Source organism: Ceratosolen solmsi, unplaced genomic scaffold (genome assembly GCF_000503995.2).
Source record: "Ceratosolen solmsi marchali unplaced genomic scaffold, CerSol_1.0 scaffold61, whole genome shotgun sequence".
Classification (NCBI taxonomy): domain Eukaryota; kingdom Metazoa; phylum Arthropoda; class Insecta; order Hymenoptera; family Agaonidae; genus Ceratosolen; species Ceratosolen solmsi.
The window spans coordinates 1,295,501-1,317,398 of record NW_011948435.1 but is presented as its reverse complement, the minus strand read 5'-3'; the positions used below and the strand labels follow the sequence as shown (position 1 = coordinate 1,317,398).

Sequence of the window (21,898 nt, the reverse complement as noted above, 5' to 3'; positions counted from 1 at the left end):
GACTTTTTAAATTTTTATCTACATTGAACTCACCATACTGTGTCCATTTCACGTTAGCAGCATAATTTATAATCTCATAGGGTTCATTCACAATTTAGACATTATCTGGCTCGGATCCAACCAACTTATTCTCTCTTTTTCCATTGCCAATCTTTTTCTGTATTTCCGGTAATTGTCCCACAACCTTAACACTTCCCACGTTTATATTTATTCCCCTTTTTTGTTTCATCTACAAATATTCATACCCAATTGTATTTTATATTTTATAATTAATTTTTTAATATTCTACTACATTTTATAATTATTTTTTTCCTTTTTTGCTAGCTTTTCCATGATTTTTTGATTTGTCATGCTAAATACTTTATTAGAATTTTTTCCACACAAAATATATCTAAATTATTCCCCAATAACTGTTACAACTAAACAAAGTAATAAGTTATTAGAAAGTAATTACTTATTGTCTCTTTATATTCGAAATACTGTTTAAATATACTATATTTAAAAAACAAAATTGTATAATAAAAACTTTATATTCATACGGTTTATTGTAACTTTTTTTCGATAATAATTTTAAAGTAACATTATTTATAGTTAAAAGCAAGAATTTCTTAACATGCCTAATTAATTAATTAATTAATTAATTGAAATAATTTGATATTATTGCTAATAATGTTATAGAATAATAATTTTAATGTTTTATATTCGGTGCCACTATCTTAGTTTATATATCTGGAATTTTATGATCGATAAAAGACTACTGGCGTTTAAGATTTTAGAGCTAAATCTGCAGACATTATCCTTTATTATATACGATGATATACATAATTGGACGATAGCATCTTATCTGTTATACAAGATCCAAGGGGGGGGGGGATGTGTACAATAGTTGGTGACAATAGTTAAAGAAAGCCAAGGGATAACTATGATTAAGATTCATTAAAACTTTCTTCTTGCAAATATTTCAATAGTTATAGAATGCTTGGCGGTTCGATGGTAATTTGAGCAAAATGTTTGAAATTGCAATGCTGCGAAGCATTCCTGTCTTTCAGATTGAACAAAAAAGTGTAGAGCATTGTTTTATAATTGTACAGAAAAATAATAGATCCTCCAAGCAAAATGAATAATCTCATAGTTATATACAATGTGAGCAAATATTTTCTTATTTGAACTATGATGAAATTAAGAGTTTATTATACTTTCTTTTTTGTAAAATTCACTAATCAGTAAAATATGTAGATATAACCGTATTATAAAACTGAATTTGAAACAGTTAATCTAAGCGTTATGTGGTGGTTGTATTCGTTGAAATTTTATAAATAGCAAATAAAGCATTTTACTAAATGTTTGGGAATTCGTGGTCTTTAAGAAAAATTGATCTATTGGAAGGTGGGGAATACATATTACTGTTTTTTATTTGTGTAATTGGTTACGCGTTTTCTCGGATTTTTAATTTATTTAAATTTATATAATAAATATATTTTATTTTGATTATTTTGACGCTGGGTAGAAAATCATGATGGTAGACTGATGGAAAATGCTATTCTATGAATTGAATTATATTTCATATTTATTTTTCAATAATTGACCGAAAATTGTGCCATTAATTATTAATTTATGTAGTATATTTTTGTTTCAATAAATAATCATTTTAGCTTGCAATTAGTTTAATTGCACTTGTAGTTATATATCATGTATTTATCATTTATGTGCGTGTGTGTGTGTGTTTTTTTTTTTTTGCAAAGTTATATTTATTTTTAATATTTAATTTATCGAATAAGTAATAAATAAATGTGCCGTCTAATTTTACATGAGTTGAATTACAGGCGAATGCTTATTTAAATATATGGAGGCTCAATCGTTACTGTGAAATAATGCTTTTCCCTACCAATTAGTAATTTAAAAAAGCATAAAACTTAATTTCAATCTCTGATATCGGTAGACTTGCGAATTAATGATTACAGTAATTGAAAAAGCGAAGTAGCAGGAAAAGAGAATGAAGAAAATCCTTTTAATTAACGCTCGAATAAGAAAGGATATTGAGCGTTCGGTATGACTTCGGTGGAGACTGGAAGTAAATACCATTTACTTATACCAAGATGCTGGTGTCTTGTGTAAAATCTCACTAAATCTATTAATCTTTCATGAAATTACGAATCGATCTCAATGACTCGATCCTCCTAATATACATACAAGCTACATATTTCTATTCTAAATATTCGAATGAGTAATTTATCATTATCAAACATAAATTTTATAATTTGTTCGACAATATAACGGATCACGTTTTTTGATTTTCATTTTTCGCATTGAACCATACTTTCCGAGATTTTGCTGTAAGTTAATTTAATGTAATAATTTCGTGCAACATTACTATAATGTAAATTTTGCTAGAATTAAATTATTTTATTGAATTTCCGTTGCCTATGCCGTATTCAATATTATAGCTAATTCGCTTTGAATTTGTTTATTGCTTTTCACGTACTTTACACTTATTCCTCGATGCTTTGTAATATAATATTACTGCACTCCACAATATTTTATAAGATATTTTATTTGTATTCTAAAGCCAAGTTTCGGTTTAATTTGAAATTTATGACATTTATAGCTACTAAGTACTTTAGTGACAAATGATTAGGGGTGCTCGTATTTTAATTCGTAAGAGCAGTAGCATTGCGGGGAGTGAATGGCTTGAAAAACATGAAAAATCTCGAGACATTTTATTTTCTCACGTTGTCTCATATTGGCACGACTTATAAATCTATCCTTACATTGTCCAACAATAAATAAAAAATGCTCCTACCCGTACTTTGTCGCTTCAGCTTCCATTTGCTTATGTCACTGTATACAATATATGTTGTGGAAAGGTAGGAGGCGCGTCTCACGAAAGCAAAAGTGATGTAGCGAGGAGGGTTTTTGACGCGGTCGTAGACACTGGGAGAGGAAAACGCAGAGCGGCGTCGAGACGTGAGGTTTGAGAGGAAGGGCGCCTCTGGAGAGAAGAGGGATCGATCAATATGTGCAGAAAACGGCGTCAGGTCCGGATACTCCGGAAACGACATTTTCTGCGGACATTTTCATTGGCACGAGTGTTTCTCTATCTCTATCTTGCTACGTATGAACTTCGATCGATTTATAATAAAATAGTATGTACCATACAAAGTCATGGGAGAAAATTAATATGAATTTATAGGCCGATAGTAATAATGTGCTCGAATGGAATTGGAAAAATATGTTCCGATTGCTAGGATAAATTTGATTTTGATTTTTTTCATTCTTTTCTTTACTTTTTGTTTGTTTGTTTGTTTGTTTGTTTATTTGTTCGATAAATGTCAAGTGGAAAAGTAAATAGATAGTCGTTTTTTTTCCTCTTCGGTATAATAGTTACTTGGAATGGAATTTATTTATCCCTAATAAGTCATTCGATTGAAAAGCTTTTGTAATTTTGTGAAAACATAATTTGACTTATCAATATTTCCTTTAATCACCTGAATTTTTTTTATATTTACGTAAAATAAAATTTCTCCTACAGTTTATTTTATGTCTCTCTCTCTCTCTCTCTCTCTCTCTATATATATATATATATATATAAAGAAAAGTTCGTGTTAGCTGAAATATATATATATATATATATATATATATATATATATATATATATGTTTCAGTTAACACGAACTTTTCTTTATTTGTAAAAACAAATATTATCTCATATGTGTTTCTACTGCAGAGGGTAAAATATTAATATACTTTTTTTGGTCACAGTCCCTCGTAGAATATGAAGGCGTGGAATACGATATTATGATAATAAAAGCACGAAGAACATGAATGTTTGATTGATCATGAAATACGTTTTGCGATTGTTTATTAATTCATATTTTAAACAGACGTATTTTTATTCAGCCTTTAAAATTGCATAATCATGCGGTCTTGACGTGTATATTTTCATGTGACGGCTTGTGATATGTTACGGCAATATCGAATACTATTTTACGTATCATTTTTTCATAAATATTTTATAATATTATATTTTATGGCGAACCGTATATTAGGAAACAATTGTAGCATGGCATTTATTTGACACTAACGAAATTAGAAATAATTATTTCGCAAGATGCAGGCATTACGGAGAAAAGGATATTTTGAAACGTATGAATGATTAAAAAAAAAAATTGTTTCGAGTAGGTAATTTGCTAATTTACTTATAATTTTATCAATTATAATCTATTTAATTTCATAAAGTCGAATACGTTCATATTTTTTTATAAAATAAAAATTTTTCTTTAACGTGTCTTTATTTTTATAAATCGGAGAAAAGTTACACGTGAATTCTTCGATCTAAAGACATTTAGTTTTTCAAAATTCAACCAAACGAAAAAATTGTAGAAAACACAACTTACTCACCTTGATTATACAATCTGCGCGTTCAAAAAAAAAAAAAAAAAAATTACATACGAATGTTTACGTTATAGATGTGAATTATAAACAAGGCAAAAAGTTCTTTTCTCACAGTACTTAAAACGTGAAAACTGCAAATGTATTAAGCTAATTACTGTTTGTTCATTCATTTTTACAATTTTTGTAAATAAACATATAATATTGTACGTATTATGTATTAAAATTTATATCAAGCAATGTTCTCAAGAGGTATATCCTAATTGAAAGTATACGTTAGAATAAAATTAAAAATGAATAAATGAGAACTTCAAATTGTCTTGTCTGTATCGTTTAATTAAGTATGAAATCTTTGATGAAAATTTTAATTTACCAAATTTGTAATAAAAAATATACTATATTTATACGGCATATCTTAAAATATATTTCGTCATAATTTAAATACAATTGAGTTACAAATTCTTTTTTCTTTGAATTCCATTATGTTCATTGAATTAATAAGAGAATCAGTATGTTGTTTATTAAACTAAACTACTAATGAATGTAAATTAAAATAGTAATCATACTATGTAATAAAAATTGTAATACTAAAGTTATAAAACATTATTAAAATTAGGCGAATGTATTGGTAAGTTGCGTAGAATTTAATTATTGGATAATAATTTTTGCAAATCGTATTAGTTGCTTTTAATGCTATTGTATTTTTTACTATTTAAAATTTTGTTGTTATTTTTAATGTAAATCATATTTGATGTATATTGCCAAAAATTCTGTTCAAACGAATAGAATTTTCATCTTTTAATTAATCATGTACAATGTAATATTTATCAATTTATTTACTTTGCGCGTGCATAAGATTGTATTAGGCAATTTATAGAATACGTTTATTAACAATTGCGTTTCGTCGATTATTTAAATCGAAATGATAATGAATATTTGATTTGAGCACTTTTAATCTCGAATAAATAATTTATTTAAAGCGTTGCATTGGAGAGTAGGCGAAAGCCATATTATGCAACAATAGATTTGCAGAAAAAAAGCTTTTTCATTGATGAAGCCCGGGGCGTAGTTGGAACAAATTTCATCAAAAGACGAGACACTTGCGTGGGTGCGTATCCAGAAAATAAGAGAAAAGAGGTGCAGCAAGAGTCGACTTTCTGAATGAAGAGAGATGGGCAAACCGAAAGATCAGAAGCCCCGGTTTCATATCACTTCATGTAAAGTAGAAACTTGCAGCTGAGGAAGTATAACGAAGAAAGCATATAAAATGAGGAAGATGATGGAAAAATCGTAGTAGAATAAACAAAACTAAGTCTAAAGAGCTGGCGAAAGAGAGAAGACTATTTATAGCACTGAAAGGGCGACCGTGTAAAGACGGAAGGGCGTAGTATATGTAGTGGAAGCAGAAGTCGTCAAGATATATAGTTGTGTAGTACATCAAAGAAGATGTAAAAAATGAAGAATTAGGGAAAATAGAAAGGATGAAAAGAGGATAATGTATTTTATGCAGACAGAGATGAATAATTGTCAATTTTTTTCCCTTTACAACGTGGATTATTGCCAATACAAATGTTAAATATAACGATCAGGACTATTTAACGGGATAATCGGCATATCCGATTATATTACGATTATTTTCCTCTACAACACTAGTTATTCCATTGATATCGTTTCAATTCAAATTTTTAATGAAATTATAATTTAAAAAATATAAAAAATTTACTTATGCGTGTTACATATTGGAAATATTATTTATCAGACCATGTGCTTGGAGATACTTATTTTACAGTATGTTTATATTGTTCAACTAAATGGCGCTAAAAGACAATTAATGATTTGACTTCGATAAATAAAAAAGATAATAATTATTTATGAAAGAGGTGTTGTAGCAGATGAGTTTCATAAATATAAAAAAATGTCTTTAATACGTATTTTTTTGATAATGTATTCCTAGTAGTTTTATAAAACAAATTTAATGAGTAGTAAAAATTTTATAATCGAATGTACTAAACAACCAAGAATGCGTTATTAATATTCCACTAAAATATCAATTTTCAATATTAAACGTTGATTTTAATATTAAATGGTCTTATCTAAGAAACAAGAATGTTTTATAACTTTTGAAATTGTAAACAAGTCCACTCTTATTTTTGGGTCGCATAAAATTATTTAAAAGCAACCAAAAAGAATATGATTAGAAAAAATTTCTTTCTAATATATATATATATTACCTTTTATACAGTCGGCGCAAGAAAATATCTGAAAATGTCAACGTAGGCTTGCGATGATTAAAATTCCAGTACTCAATGTAGCCATTTATCTAACGGGGCCATTAATTGACGCACTGAATTTTAAAAGCCCTGAAATTTATTTATTTTAATACGTATTAATAAGGAGTAATAATGACTGAAGTAATAAATGTCTCAGCTTGTTTATAGGTAACGCATTCGTTGGATTTTTTCAAAGTATTTCTCTATGTATTCGATTTATTCGAATCCGATTCTTTCATCCGAACACACTGAATATATCTGGATTTTTATAAATATTATTAATTCCGTAGCTTTAATAATGATTCTTAGTGATTAAGATAATCTGAATTATTGCAGGGCCGTCTCTATGTATTTTTCAATCCGATAATTAATTGCGTTTTTACGATTTGAGAAAGTATCTTTTTTCTTTTTACTCGAGCGCTATTGTTTTCCTACTTTTGTAAACAGAATGCAATATATGAGTGGCGAGTAGTTTACTTATGAGATTTGTATTCCGATCCTTATATCTGATGTATTTCTAAGCGAATCGATAAATTTTCCGTAGATTTTGTCATAATCGAATTGTCCAGTGACTTTCATAATCTTAATAGCAGGCGTTGATTGTATTGCAATTAAATTAATTTAATCATTGAGAAACTTTCCTTCGCTCTAGATGTGTACGTTTATTTCCATTGCTTTACGAAATCATTTATCTTACATATTATTATTTACAAAAAAAAAAAAAAAAAAAAAAACCAATTTAAAAAAACATGTATTCATACTGCTTTCTACATCTAATTTGCTTGATACTTCATTAAATAATCAGAAAATAATCAAAATTATTCATCAATATCCATCTCCACTTATATACTACATAAAATCATAGATTGAAATATGAAAATCTAATCGAAAATTATATTTATACGATACGACATAGTTGACAAATATGTTTACTCTAGTCAATTATTTTTTCAACATTTTGACGTGATATTAATTTATATGAAAATTGCCTTGTAAAAATTTAATTTTTATATTATTATCTATGGCAATACTGTTTTTTCTGTTTTGCAGATGGTCCAGCTCGATTATTTTCAAATATTTTATCGTTTCTAACGTCATCACAAAACTGTTATCAAAATTACAACGACAACAAAATTTTAATAACACGAATGATATTAGACAATTGAAAATTCCATGAGAAAATCATCGTCGGTCTTCCAAAAAAAAAAAAAAAAAAAAAATGCTCCACTTCTAAAATAATCATGGCGAATTCTCTCATCAACTCACGAGCCCATTATAAATCCATAAAATTTCAAAACCTATCGCTGCTAAACGCAATCCAGGCGTAATCTTCCATAATGGCGACAATGCCAAAACAACAATAAATTTGTGACAAATATTCTGAAATACAAATGTCCCGTGCACTCCGGCGGCCCACTATACATACAATAAAACAAAAGTGCAGAACAAAAAGACTGACGGACTCTAGCAGTGAAACTCTAGCACTTCGCCTTACTTCCGGTCCTGCGAGTGCCACGCATCCGTGCGTGGGTGAAGCGCCGGTTACTTCACAGATCTTCTGGCATCTCATCGACGAAGGAAAAGAGGCAAAAATCTTTACTGCTTTTGCTTCTCCATCCCCACGCCTCTTGCATTCTTGGTTGCGCGTTGCGCTGGTGCACGATGCGGTCACTAATATAATAGCATAATCATCGTAATAATCGCGAGCGGTATCCGCTAGTAGAGCTTTGTGTTATTTTATGACACATCCGTCTATGGACGGATTGCATTTCCGCTTTCTGACACATGTGCGCGCTAACGTATGAGCGGGATAATTCAATGACAGGCCAATCAAGCGAACTCGAATTATCTTTTTGCTTTACCTCCCTCCCCCCCTCTCCCCCTTCCCCCTCCCATATCTTTGATCCCACTAGCGTTTCTTTCCTATTATTTTCATTGTCGTTGAGAGTTTACCTGTCGTTTTACCTGGTAACTGGTAATTGGTTATAGAGAAAACGTGTCGTAGGACAGGGAATGTTGTTGCGGAGTGACGACCGAGAAACTTTAAGAGTTTGATGATATTTTTTTTATCGTTCTGTTGGAGTGTACGTCGACAAAGTATGTGGTGAGCATTTCAGCATAAAAAATATCGAGACACGATAAGACAATAAGGAAAGGGAAACGAAAGAGAAACTTACCGTCGACTATTATTCGTATTAAAATGTATGTATACAGTTGGCTGTACAAAGTGCAATACTTAACAGCGTATAATGGAATAAAACTGAACAAACATTAGAACAAACAGGGAGATTAGAATTCTTGATCGAGGATAATGCCAGCAGAAGCGTTAATGAAGTAGGTGAAGCTACATGTAAAAGGGTACTCGTAGCAACGTTCCACGTTCTGTGGATGTATGCTCGTTGCGTCATTCGTACGATTTTTATAAGAGTGAGCATGTGTTATTTGAGAGAGAGAGAGAGAGAGAGAGAGAAAGCAACATTGTAATTTTGTAATTGAACATTCTATTTCGAGCTTATATTTAAATGTCGATGCTGCAATTGCATATATATATATATATATATATTTTTTTTTTCTTCTTCTAATGTTAATATCGAATAATCGAAGCTACAGACGAACGATAGCTAGGAATACGTAAAACACGATTGTTATTGGGATTCGAGTTGGAAGTAGTGGAAACGCTTAAAACGAATTTCAAAGCCTCTAACAAATGAACAGCCGCGTATTCTTATCTGAAGTATACAAACTTATCTTGAAAATTTAAAAAACCATTTTGGGTTATTTATTAGAGCGTCTGCTACATTTAAGGTCAATTAGAATTTTCAATTTTGTTAGAAACACTTGGCAATAGGCAATAACACCAATGTAATATTGCTTCAAGATACTTATTAACAAAATCTTAATATACAAGCACTAAAAGTCTTAAATAATTGCAAAGATTATGATTGGGCAACGTATGTATTCTTCTTCATTGATCAATTTTGAAAGACACGAGCTTGAAATTACTTTTCAGACTTGGTGTACATAATGCCTCATCTTTTATCTCACTTTCTCGGCCTTTCTCATTTCTTATTTATATCAACGCCAATCATGATATACTGCAAAAAGACTTGGCTCGCTTCCGTACACATAAACATGGCAAGGAAGCACTAGAAGTCGTCGCGTATCTTGTAAAAGAAAACACTCCTGCTTAAGTAGATTGGATATACAGTAACTCGATACATCTGCGCACACATGCATAATCATCATGTATAGTTCTATAGAGGTGTTTGATGTGTGTAGGCGATCACTTTATTGGCGATCAAGCGAGCAAAATGAAGAATTCAATGTAGCACCTCAATTTGTAATTTGTAAATAAGTTTGGTCTTTACGTCGTGTAATATCGAATTTTACGCAATCGTATAGGCCAAACAACGGGTTTAAGAAGTGAACAATCCTCTATTTTTTATGTGGTTATAGCGGTTATAACACACGACGATTACGCGCAGCTATTAAAGCAGATTAATAAAAAATAAATATTCTTAATTAGTTTGTTTCTCTCTCTCTCTCTCTCTCTCTCTCTCTCTCTCTCTCGAATATTTTATATTTTACTTGAAGTAATGGGTAAAGGATTTTTTGACAATTATAATGACAAATTATCCTACTGAACTTGTTCTTACTGAACAATTTTGTTTGCGATTGATGTTGAAATAAGATAAATTTCGTAAAAAGTTTTGGTTAACATTCTCTCAGTCAATATTAATATCAATATCAATTTCAATATCAATATTAATATCGATATCTTATTGCAACGGTATGTGAAAAGTGAAACTTTTAAATTTTTTAATAGTGTTTAGTTTTGTATAGGTAAGCGCGTTAGTAGTAGTAGTAGTAGTAGTATAGCATAGAGTGCGCTAAAAGATTGATGGATTTTTTTTCTTTTTCTTTTTTTTTTTTTTTTTTGTTCAATATTGTTTGGAACAATACCGAAGTACGAATATTTTCTTTGCAAGCATTTTAATTTGCAATTTAAATGTGAAGCACACATTCTTATATTTCATACAAACACGGCCAGTGCTTTTGAAATGCCTACATAAGGTTGCATTAAGACATTTAGACTGAAAATAATCGGAAGGAAAATTAATTTCGTGATGGCAATTGAATGTAGCAGTATATTGGCAAAATTCTTTGAAAATATAAATCTCTGTATAAATTATTCTTATAATTTAACGACGCGAAAGACTAAGCGCTATTGTATAACTAAAAACCTTAAACCTTCGTTAACTTCGAGATATTTATAATGACAAATATCGTGTGTTTGCATTTGCGTTTCTTTAATAATTATCATTTTTAGCAGATTTACGAATCAATCGATAAATAGGGTCTTTGATATTACATGAATTGCAGCGTTGTTGCTTTATCATTTAGTCATAACAGACAGTTGAAATATTATCGAATTATCGATTCAAAAATATTTTGTTTTTTTTGCATCACTTAATTTTTTTTTTTTTTTATTCATGACTTATTTCTTTTTAATGTACAAAATGTTTACATGATGATAAACAAAGAAAATTAAATACGATTAAATGTTAAATTCACATATCGTTACAAGTACTATCATACTTGTTATTTATTTTATTTTATTATATGTATATATTTAAGTAATACGCAAGCATTTATGATATTTTAAATTATAAGATACTAATTAACAAAGAGAATAAAGAAACTAATAAGTGTTAATGTATGCTTAGAAAACGTAATAAATATTACTCGTAAATATGACAATTTTTCTTAAAACTATTATTTCGTTATGCATATTAAGCTTCGATGAAATAAGAGAATTATGCATGGCAAAAAAAAAAACACAAAAAAAAAAATGAAATTTTCATTATTTACAAAAGGTTGTTGTTACATAAAAATCAGCGTCACCCAGTTGTAAATTAGTGAGACTAAATTCTTATAGTTTTGCAAATGTATTATTTTGGGAGTTAACTAACCATAATAATATCATGTAATTACCAATTAGTAATGGGAAAGATATAAAAAATTTTTTTTTTTTTTATTAAATAAGAAAAGAAAGACTTATCGCATAGTGCATGCAACGTTGCTTTTTACTAGGCTAGTACTTGAATTCCTAGAATCTTATAATAATCGAATGCATCGATGTTTTTATTCTTCTCTTCTTATTACTTGGAATAATAGTGCTCCATGCATTATTTTTCACTAATTTGTATTTTTAATTTTCGATTATGTACGATATGTTAAATGACAAAAAGGCCAAACTGCAATGGGAATAATTATAAATTCTTCGACATTTCGAAACGGAATATAAATTTTGTGCTAATTTTGTTTAAAATGTAAAAAGAAAAAAAAACGACGATCATTTCGCGTATTCGAGGATTATAGAACAATATTATATAAAATACTATTACAATTATAAATTTTTATAATTATTTATAGATCCAATTCATCAGGAATGCGATAAAATGCATTGAATTATAATAACAGTGAACGATTTTTTAAACGAGTAGACGTAGTATTTTTGTTATTAGATACATTGAAAATATGTGAAGAATCCTCACGTTTTCTATTTAAACTATTTAAACATTGATAATATTTAAAAATTAATTGCTTTAAATTAAAACTTGGCTTGACATGTTGGAATTCAATTCAATTTTAGTTATATTTTTTTTACGCCTAATCGATCTTTTCATGAAATCCCGTCGGAAGCTACAAATTCTAATGAAAAATTGTTATATATATTTTCTAAATCGAATCTTAAATTCATTGTAACTATTTGAATAATTCAAATACTATCCTAAAAAATATATATAAACGGCTATAATGTTGCTGCAGGTAACGAGATCGGCAGACTTGGCGATCGAGATCCCGGGTAACCTTAGTCAAGGCGGCTCCTGGTACAGACTGGATTACACTCCTCGAGTTGGATATCCACCGCCCAACACGACTATCGCTGCCTCGGACATCGGTGACGTCATTAAGTTTCGCGATGGTTTGCCTGGGACCCGTTACGAGTATTGGCTGTACTATAGTAACGACACTCTTCACGATTGGCTTACCTGGACGGCCTCCATTACGACCCGTGAGTGAAACATCCATTTCTTTATCCTTTATTTCCTTCTATTCAACGAATTGCCATTAATTTTAACGCAAATATTTATTACTTACGAATATTTTCAATAGATTCGTCATCATCATCATCATCATCATCATCATCGTTATAATAATAATTATTATTATCATTGTTATTTCTTTCTTTTTTTCATTTCTTTTTTAAGAGTATACCATGCAGAGAGTTCTCGCGAACAATGGATTCTGACTTTACAATGAACAATCAAAATTATCTTTACTTTTTGTCACTTTAAAGTCACGTATATCGGACAATTTTTATTTTACCTGTATCATTCGGGTCGTAGAAAGCCTACTGATAATGTTAATTCCAATACTAATAATTATGGGCAAAAAGTTTTGTAATACCAATCTGAGTATATAGAGGATAAGAGATTATTTTAAAATTTCAATCCAATAAGCATTAGAAATACTCGGTACATTAAGATTATAAAGATATTTTGGCTCGCAAAATAATGATAGGCTTGTTCAATTTAACACGTGCTTTTCGTTAATTAAATTTTAAATCGAAATTATTATTGCAATAATAGCTATTGTATGCATATGAAAATTACTACATTCGTGTTTTTGCTCTAATGCCAATATTGTATGATTCATGAATTTTCCATTTCATGTTCAAATTTTACATAAATTCTTAATATTTTTTTACTATTTATTTTTTAATATTGATCTCGAGCTTTACTAATATTCAAATTTAACTGTTCTCATTCACGAATGTATTTGGTATTTGAACATTCTGATTGTAAAGAGAATTAGTTTTTTGTTAATTATATTTATAATCGATATTATGAATTTAATATCACTTACTGACAGAATTCCTAAGAATTTTCTTAATACTATTAGACGTATTGTAAAAGATGGAATATTTAAAAATTATATTCTCAATATTAATATTCAGCTACCGACCAATTATATTTCTTCAATACTTACTTGAAAAATTCCAGTATCCGAAAATGTATTAAAATTTTTTAAAAAATACTAAGAGCTCGTACGACTTTCTATAATTGACTTTCTCTTTTGTGTATTATACTTATGTCAAATTAGAATTAAACTATATGTAAAATAAATGACAAAAAAAAAAAAAAAACACAAACTCAGAAGATTATAATTTCTTATACGATAAATAAAAGATAATATAGGATTAACGTATAATAAGGACTTTCACAGTATGACTTGATATACCAGTTGTGCATAAATAAAAGAATGCCGTTCAAATAATTAAGTGATTTGTTATAAATGCGAATATAATTGATCTATGATATCAATATTATAAGATTTTTCAATTAAAATTTTTATGTATAAGTTAATTTATGACAAAGTATCCAACTAATTAATGTTCTTCTAATATAATTTGTCTATATTCGTAATAAAAATAAGAAAGTCTCGATTCTCTACACTGAATGTGTACTGATGTGTATGTATGTAACGAATATTTAACTTTTTTTTTTTTTTTGTTTATACATATACAAGTCATAACATTATGCATTACTCGATTACTGTTTTTATCCACAAAATAAATTTACAAAAGTTAATTTTGATATTTATTTCACTTATCAACTAACGATAATAAGATGGATTTTTAAGCCTCAATGTTAGTTACAATGATTTAGTTACAACGAAACACAATATACTTATCGTGAAATATATCGTCTTAAAAGTAAAAATATAACATGTAATTATCGTAATCTATAAATATTGTAATCGCTGAAATGTGTTTAATTGTTGGTAAAAAAGAAAATGGGAATATATTTCAAATTTCCGATTAAATTTATTCTAATGTATTTTATTAAACGCACAGTTATTAACGAATTTTTTCTTAACACTCATTGTTCAATAATAAATGAGTAATCATCCGACTGGTTTGGCATCTATATTTCGTTAAGAATCTTTTGTTCGATTCCCGGACGTTATAAATTCACTTGGACGAGTTTCGTTAAAACGAGGTCTGAACTACTCTCTCTCTCTCTCTCTCTCTCTCTCTCTCTCTCTCACTCTCTCACTCTTTCATTCACGATGTCATGTGCTGCTCGTCGAGTACGAATAAGCGAAATTTCACTTCTGGGTCATGCGACGATGCGATGTGCTGTCGCCGTGAGCTCGATGATGTCAATTTTCTTGGGAATAAATTGAAGACGGTCACTTTAAAATATGCTAAAACTAGAATTGAGTGAATTCGCTAGTGATTGTGGCGCGAAACAATTAATTAAATGGAAATTTGACCGGATTTATGAAAAATGCTGATATATTAATGACGTTTATTGTGTAGTTCGTTAATTTTTTGTAAAGAGTATTTTTTGCTTAATTTACTTGTATAATAAATAAGTTGAAGAAATTTATTCTTATGATGAGAAAATCTAAAAAAGATTTTATATTAAAGTTTGTGTAAATATTGTTATTAGACCTGATTGGCATTTGTAGTTTAATTCGTTTATCTCTATGGTGTTTTAATGCTATTGAACCTAATTTTAACAAATGTAAAAATAATTTTTTTCTTCTGTTTTTATTTTATTTTAATTTTTTTTTTTTTTTTTTTTTTTTTTTTTTTTTTTTTTAACATAAGTGCAATAAAGGTATTTTCAGTCTTCTGAGAAAACAAAGGTCAAAGATGCTAATAATAGAGAATGGAACAGAGTAACTAACAAACATGTTTAAAAACAAGGCTCGGCAAATTTATTTAAAGTTCAAGTTTTTTCGTTTTGTTAATGAATGTGGCTTTGAAAATTGGCAATTTTGGCACTTGTTTGAATTTGAAAATATCTCAGCCTATTTCTATCGGCGATGAAAAATAACGCCGAATAAAATGATTTTGCAACAAGTTTAGAAGGTGATTTTATTTATATTGCATTGTAACAATTAGCTAGTAAATACCGATAATCCAAATGTCAATCGTCTAACATAACAACAATGCGTGAATATTATTTAACGACTTTGGAATATAAAAGTATATCGACAAGATAAGTAAAATGCTTTCTATTCATATAGTCATGATATTACAAGACAGAATTTCGGGCCATACACGACGTAATAGAAAGTTTGCTCGTATTCAAAAGTTTAGAAAGTTAGGCAATTGTGGTGGAAGTACTAAAGTGATATCTTTTCTTACTTGGTGCAAGAAGTTGTATTATTAAGTTTTTCCTATTACTTAAATTAGTAAGTTAATTGAAATTCTTTTACTTCCGAATTTTTTTTTCCTTCTCTTGTCGAATTTACAATCGTCGGACAATTCCCCTTGTAATCAGCATATACAAACATCTCTTGAATAACCGATGGACGAAGACGAGACGCTTGATGACGATTCGGAGCTATAAAACGAATAAAAGTACAGATCGAATTGACTTCTCTTTCCCCTAACAGAAAATAATAAGCTTTCTCATGCAAGATTCACCGCCACGGAATTATATTCATTGCCAAATGCAATCACTCGGCTCGTCAAATAATATCTTATGTTATAAAATCGAATATTTCCATTAACTTTTAACGCATAAGACCGACTTTTTGCGCATAAAAGCGAGGCGCAGTTAAATATTTTTCAAATTGTTTGAAGCTAAACGACAACCGTTTCACCCTTGTTGCACTACCAATAAAAGAAGGATATTGGCCGAAAGAAGAAAATAATAGTCGATCCCCTATTGCAAGCGTCTCGGCCTCCGGAATCCCTTCAGTTGGCACTTGTCAAACCGTATGGCTTCCCGAATGCGCCCTACGACGACAATAAGCCGACCCAACGCTCATCCTCATTCGTCATTATTTTGCATTTCAGCGCCCGATCCACCGTCGAATCTCACAGTCTCCGTAAAAAGCGGCAAGTCGGCGATCATCTACTGGGAGCCACCCCGACACGGCAACTACTCGGGCTTCCGACTCCGCATCCAGAGTTTCAACGACGCCAGCAACCCCTGGTCGAGCGTCGTCCCCGCGGATGCGGTGCCCTACACGCTGCGCGACCTCACGCCTGGCGCCACTTACTCCCTCCAGCTCTTCACGGTCCTTGACACCAAGGAGAGCGTCGCCTACACCAGCAGGAACTTCACAACAAGTGAGTATCCCCCAGCCCGCCCATCGCCACCGCTCCCACCGAGGATCAATAATCCTCTCGGCTCTTTTATTCCTTGGCCCTTCGTCCTCTCGCCACCACCGCTCCTTTCCATCTTCGCGCTTTTTCGCTTCCGCGGCGAGGGAGTGCGCGCCTGTCGACTTCTTGCGCGCCGCTTAAAAACGATGACCCTCTTGGAACTTTTGACAATTGCTCGTCGGCGGGTGTCGCGAATTTTTCAAATTACCGGCTCACCAAGATTCTCCCCTCCTCCTCCTGCATGCCCATTATCATTAATAACAATGTTCGACGAGAGACATTATCCGAACATTCTGTTTTTAATATAAATTACACGGCTGCAGTCAACCGTGTTTGTTGTATTATTCGGGAGGAATTCCCAGTTCGGTTCTTTACGTCGGCCGAAGTCCAAGAACATTGTATGCTGCTGATATTAAAAAAGCAACAGAAAGAAGTCGCTCGATAATTCTTTTTCTTTTTTTTCTTCGGGGAAGAGCCGCGGGGAAGAAATCTTACAGAAATGGAAGAATCATTGAGCTACGGATTACAGACAATATTTATTCATTATTAATTCAAGAGCCAGTCTCGTTTGTATTTTTTTTTTTTTTTTTTTTTTTTTTTTTTTTTTTTTGTTTTGTTTTGTTTCCTCAACGTCAAAGGACAATTTTTACTTATACAAAATATAGAAATATTAATAGATAAACTTCACCTGCCTGTATGCGCCATTGATGCCCAATTCGGCTCATAAATGTATAACGTAATGTTTCGTTTCTCAATATGTCTATTTCAAGAAAGATTTTCAAATCAAATGTAACGTGAAATTGTACTCGATCGAGTTTTCTAATTTGTTCTTTTTCCACCCAACTAAGCATCATAATTCTATAACAATTTTATTGTAATTAAAATTAAAATTTAATTAATTTGCTTACTATTATTCGTTGTGTATGAATTCCAATTCTATGGCATTTAATGAGTGATTAGTAATTTTTTATATACGAAACGGGTGAAATTAGACTTCTTTGCATTTAAAAGTCTAATTACCATAGGAAATGATTAGGTTATGAAAATTTGAATAAAGCAGTTTCTTATTAGATTTAATTATGTGTAATTATGAAGATGCAGTGGGTACATCATTAATACGTCAATGGAAATCTAATTTTCGCATAACGTTACTTTATAATCTATAAACTAGATTATAAAATAAAACTATAAATTGCCATTTTTAATTTCTGCCTTGTTGGAATTGTTCTTATTTTACGACATAATTTTTAAATTATTTAAAAATCTATTACCCTTTTTCTCCGATGGAATTTCAGACTTATCATTATAATAAATCTAAAATTGGGTTAAAAGTACTTTATTCACTATTACGCAAATTACACGGAAATGTCATAAAATTTAATTATTTATTTGGAGAAACGTATCCTTAGTCAAAGGCTATATTTATAGATATGGTAATTGCCGTTTATGCTATTACGTAAACTAATTCTGAAACTTAGTATAATATCTTAAGGAGCTCGATTTACGTAATTAAGCACGCTATGATGGAATTTTATGAAAATTTTTAGGGAAAAGAAAACCCTTGAATCGAGCACTATTACTAAATAGTTAGTAAATTGAACGCTTTTGTATTTGTTTCTACCAAGTTCTGGATCACTTATGCTGAAACGATTTAGGAAATAATAAGTAGAACATCATTGGTTACAATTGAATAAGAGATAGATAATTCCCTATGCTTAGGTGAAATATTAGCGATCGTTGAAATTAAGGAAATTTTTCTTCTATTTCAGAGCCAAATACGCCGGGAAAGTTTATCGTCTGGTTCCGCAACGAGACGACGCTCCTCGTCCTTTGGCAGCCGCCTTATCCAGCTGGAATTTATACTTATTACAAAGTTAGCATAGATCCCCAAGATGCCGCTGAATCCATTCTCTATATCGAGAAGGAATCGGAACCGCCTGGACCAGCGCAGGCAGCTTTCAAAGGCCTCATTCCTGGTAAGCTCCTTATGCTTTTAATTCAATTCCACTTTGCTCTCATCTCGCGCTTTAACGCCTTAAACTTTATGTTTATGTATATTCTCTGCTCGGGATGTCCTTTAATATCCCTTGGCCAAAATATTACTTCATCGCTACTTATCATTATCGGTGGAGCGCGTTCATTTGATTATTGGCACCGTTTCGGTATATGACGCGCATTACTCGTGCTATCGTATTTAATTTAAGCTAATTGTGTTAAAGAGCCATGGAAATGGTACAAATAAATCAATTTCGTTTGTCGTTATTACAGAAATTTTATGAAAAAATTTCACTCTACCAAGTCAATATTTTTTATTTGCAAATCATTCGACCTGGCTTACCATTGTTTTTTTTTTTTTTTTTTTTTTAATCTTTAATCAATAAGACGCAATGAACGGTTTGTATATCCGATATTTTCGATCGTTGAGCATAAAATAAAGTCGCACGGTAATTCGCTAATTTGCAAAAAAGTTTGCCATTACCGAAAAAGAAGAATGCTCAAAATTATTCCCCAATAATTTATTACGAGAGTAATAGAGCAATACGTACGGTAATTGCAGGTCGAGCGTATAACATCTCGGTGCAGACAGTATCGGAGGACGAGACCTCGACACCGACGACGGCGACGTATCGTACGGTGCCGCTACGCCCGCTCAATGTCACCTTCGACAACTCGTCGGTTACGTCGACGTCGTTCCGCGTTTACTGGTCACCTCCCAATGGTAGCTCCGAGTTTGACAAATACCAGATCTCGTTGGCCGGGAATCGGCGCTTTGCCCCGGTTACCCGCAACCGCGAGGACGATTGTCGCTGGGAGTTCAAGGATCTCGAGCCCGGCAAGACATATCAGGTCGTCGTCAAGACCTTCTCCGGCAAAGTATCCAGCTGGCCGGCGAGTAGAGATGTCACGCTCAGTGAGTATTGTTCTCTTTTTCTAGAGTTTTTAATATGCTTATTCTACTTTCTTTTTTATCCTTTCATTTTTTTTTTTTTTTTTTTTTTTTTTTTTTAATTTATTTATTTTTTTTTTTTTTTTTTTTTTTTTTTTTAAAATTAATTAATTACTTTTTTTATTACTTTTTTTTTTTTAATACCACTCAAAGCTTGTTCCAATTTATAATTTTTCTCTTATGCTTACGAGCGACACGGAAATTTGCCTTACGTTACTCTTAATTCAAAAAAACTTTCGACAAATTTTTCATTCGATCGTTTATCTGAAATACAATTTCTGTTAATTATGCAAATTGATGAATTTAGTTTTGCATATATTGGGAAAATATTGTTTGTTAACGTTTGAATGAGCTAATTTTGTTTTATAATAATTTGAGAAGAGGGCGTGGCGTACACAACTTACGACTTTACAAATTTACGAAAAATTTTGCGCATTGTGGTTAAAATTTGAAGAATTTACGAATAAATATTAATCGTAAAATACCAATAATGATTACTAGTCGTATAAAACGATAATGATGCAAGTGACAATCTTTATAATAAATCGAATAGTCTAAATTATACTTTTGAATATTGTATTCAAGTATTATTTGAGCATGATTTCGGCGTGTCGAAAAAATGTTAAAAAAATTTAAACGATTTCATGTACGATTGATGTCTGCATTCTCTCGCTCGCAAATTGCAAGCAATCGTTGCAAAATAAAAGAAATATATATATATATATATATATATATATATATATATATACTTGTGATTTACATGTTTTATAGGACCTCTGCCAATTCAGGATCTTCGGGCTGAAATTGATGAGAAAACGTGGATGGTCGAAGTTTCATGGAGCCCAGAAAATGCAAGCACTCAAGATACTTATAGAGTTCAATATCACGAAGTTGAAGCGACAATTGGAGGGGATAGCAATGTTTTAACGACTAATAAAACAAAGGTGATTGTATACGATGATATTTTTTAATGAAAAACAAGACAATTTTCGTATCGATACTTCAAATTGCGATTTAGATGAAGACTTTAATCAGCGAAATATATCAATGAAAGAAATACCAAGATAGATCGGGCCTTTTATTAATATATTAGCATTTTTTACTATTTGCTTCAGTAATTTAAAGAAATGTAAGTAAAACCACCTTGAAAATCTATCGATCATTCTATCGATCAAACTAGACAATCAAACCAATCATAACCAAGGCTTTCTTATTATTACAACGTTACTCTATTCACCAAAGACAGCGGATATCGTCCATTGTCTTGCAACTCTCTACTTTGCTATTTAAGACGAAAGTTGGCTTTAAATGAAAGTGCATTTAAGTAACGAAATCAATCTATTCCTAACGAGAATATTTATATTTCTAAATACGTTGGATCATGGCATATCGTTATGTTACAATTACAAAATGAATAGACGCATAATCCGCAGACAGTCACTGTGTCCGATCAATGCTGTTCTTCATTAATTAATAATAACCCGATTCGATGAAAAATGTAAACGTCCATATTATAATGCAGATTACCCTGGAAGCGCTTCTGCCGGGACGCAACTACTCGATAATTGTCCAGGCGATCAGCAATAAAGTCGAATCGAACGAAACCATCCTTTACCAAGTGACGAAACCCTCGAGCCCGATAATCGAGGATCTCAAGTCAATCGAGAAGGGCCTGAATATCTCGTGGAAGAGTGACGTTAACTCGCGCCAGGAGAAATTCGAGGTGACGCACAATCGCAACGACACGGGCGAGAGCGCGACAACCCTTACAACCGAGTCTCACATTGTCCTCGAGGATCTTTACCCCGGAGCTGGCTACGAGGTCAAGGTCTTTGCCATAAGTCATGGATTAAGAAGCGAGCCACACGCCTACTTCCAAGCCGTTTGTGAGTGAAAATTATTTATCTTGTGATATAGTATTCGCGAGTCACGGCGCGTGTCCATTACTATTTCCTTTATTACTTTCTGGATAATTATGCTTTTCCATCTTGTTTTACTGCTAAGTTCCAATGAATTCACTGGCCTAGGGTAAATTTTCTCGAACTTCATCACTTACCGACAAATGTTTTTTTTTTTTTCTTTTTTAATACAAGT

General features: G+C 31.1%; 1 protein-coding gene across 2 annotated transcripts in view; it reads left to right on the top strand.

The window, feature by feature from the left end:
• Ptp10D (Protein tyrosine phosphatase 10D) overlaps nucleotides 1-21,898 on the top strand; it is a 71,372-nt gene that overhangs the window by 35,467 nt on the left and 14,007 nt on the right. For both annotated transcript variants that reach the window (XM_011502948.1, XM_011502947.1), the window contains exons 2-7: nucleotides 12,492-12,738; nucleotides 16,546-16,821; nucleotides 18,627-18,833; nucleotides 19,415-19,768; nucleotides 20,576-20,748; nucleotides 21,327-21,690. In XM_011502948.1, the coding sequence (XP_011501250.1) occupies nucleotides 12,492-12,738; nucleotides 16,546-16,821; nucleotides 18,627-18,833; nucleotides 19,415-19,768; nucleotides 20,576-20,748; nucleotides 21,327-21,690 (1,621 nt within the window). The remainder of the gene's footprint in view (nucleotides 1-12,491; nucleotides 12,739-16,545; nucleotides 16,822-18,626; nucleotides 18,834-19,414; nucleotides 19,769-20,575; nucleotides 20,749-21,326; nucleotides 21,691-21,898) is intronic.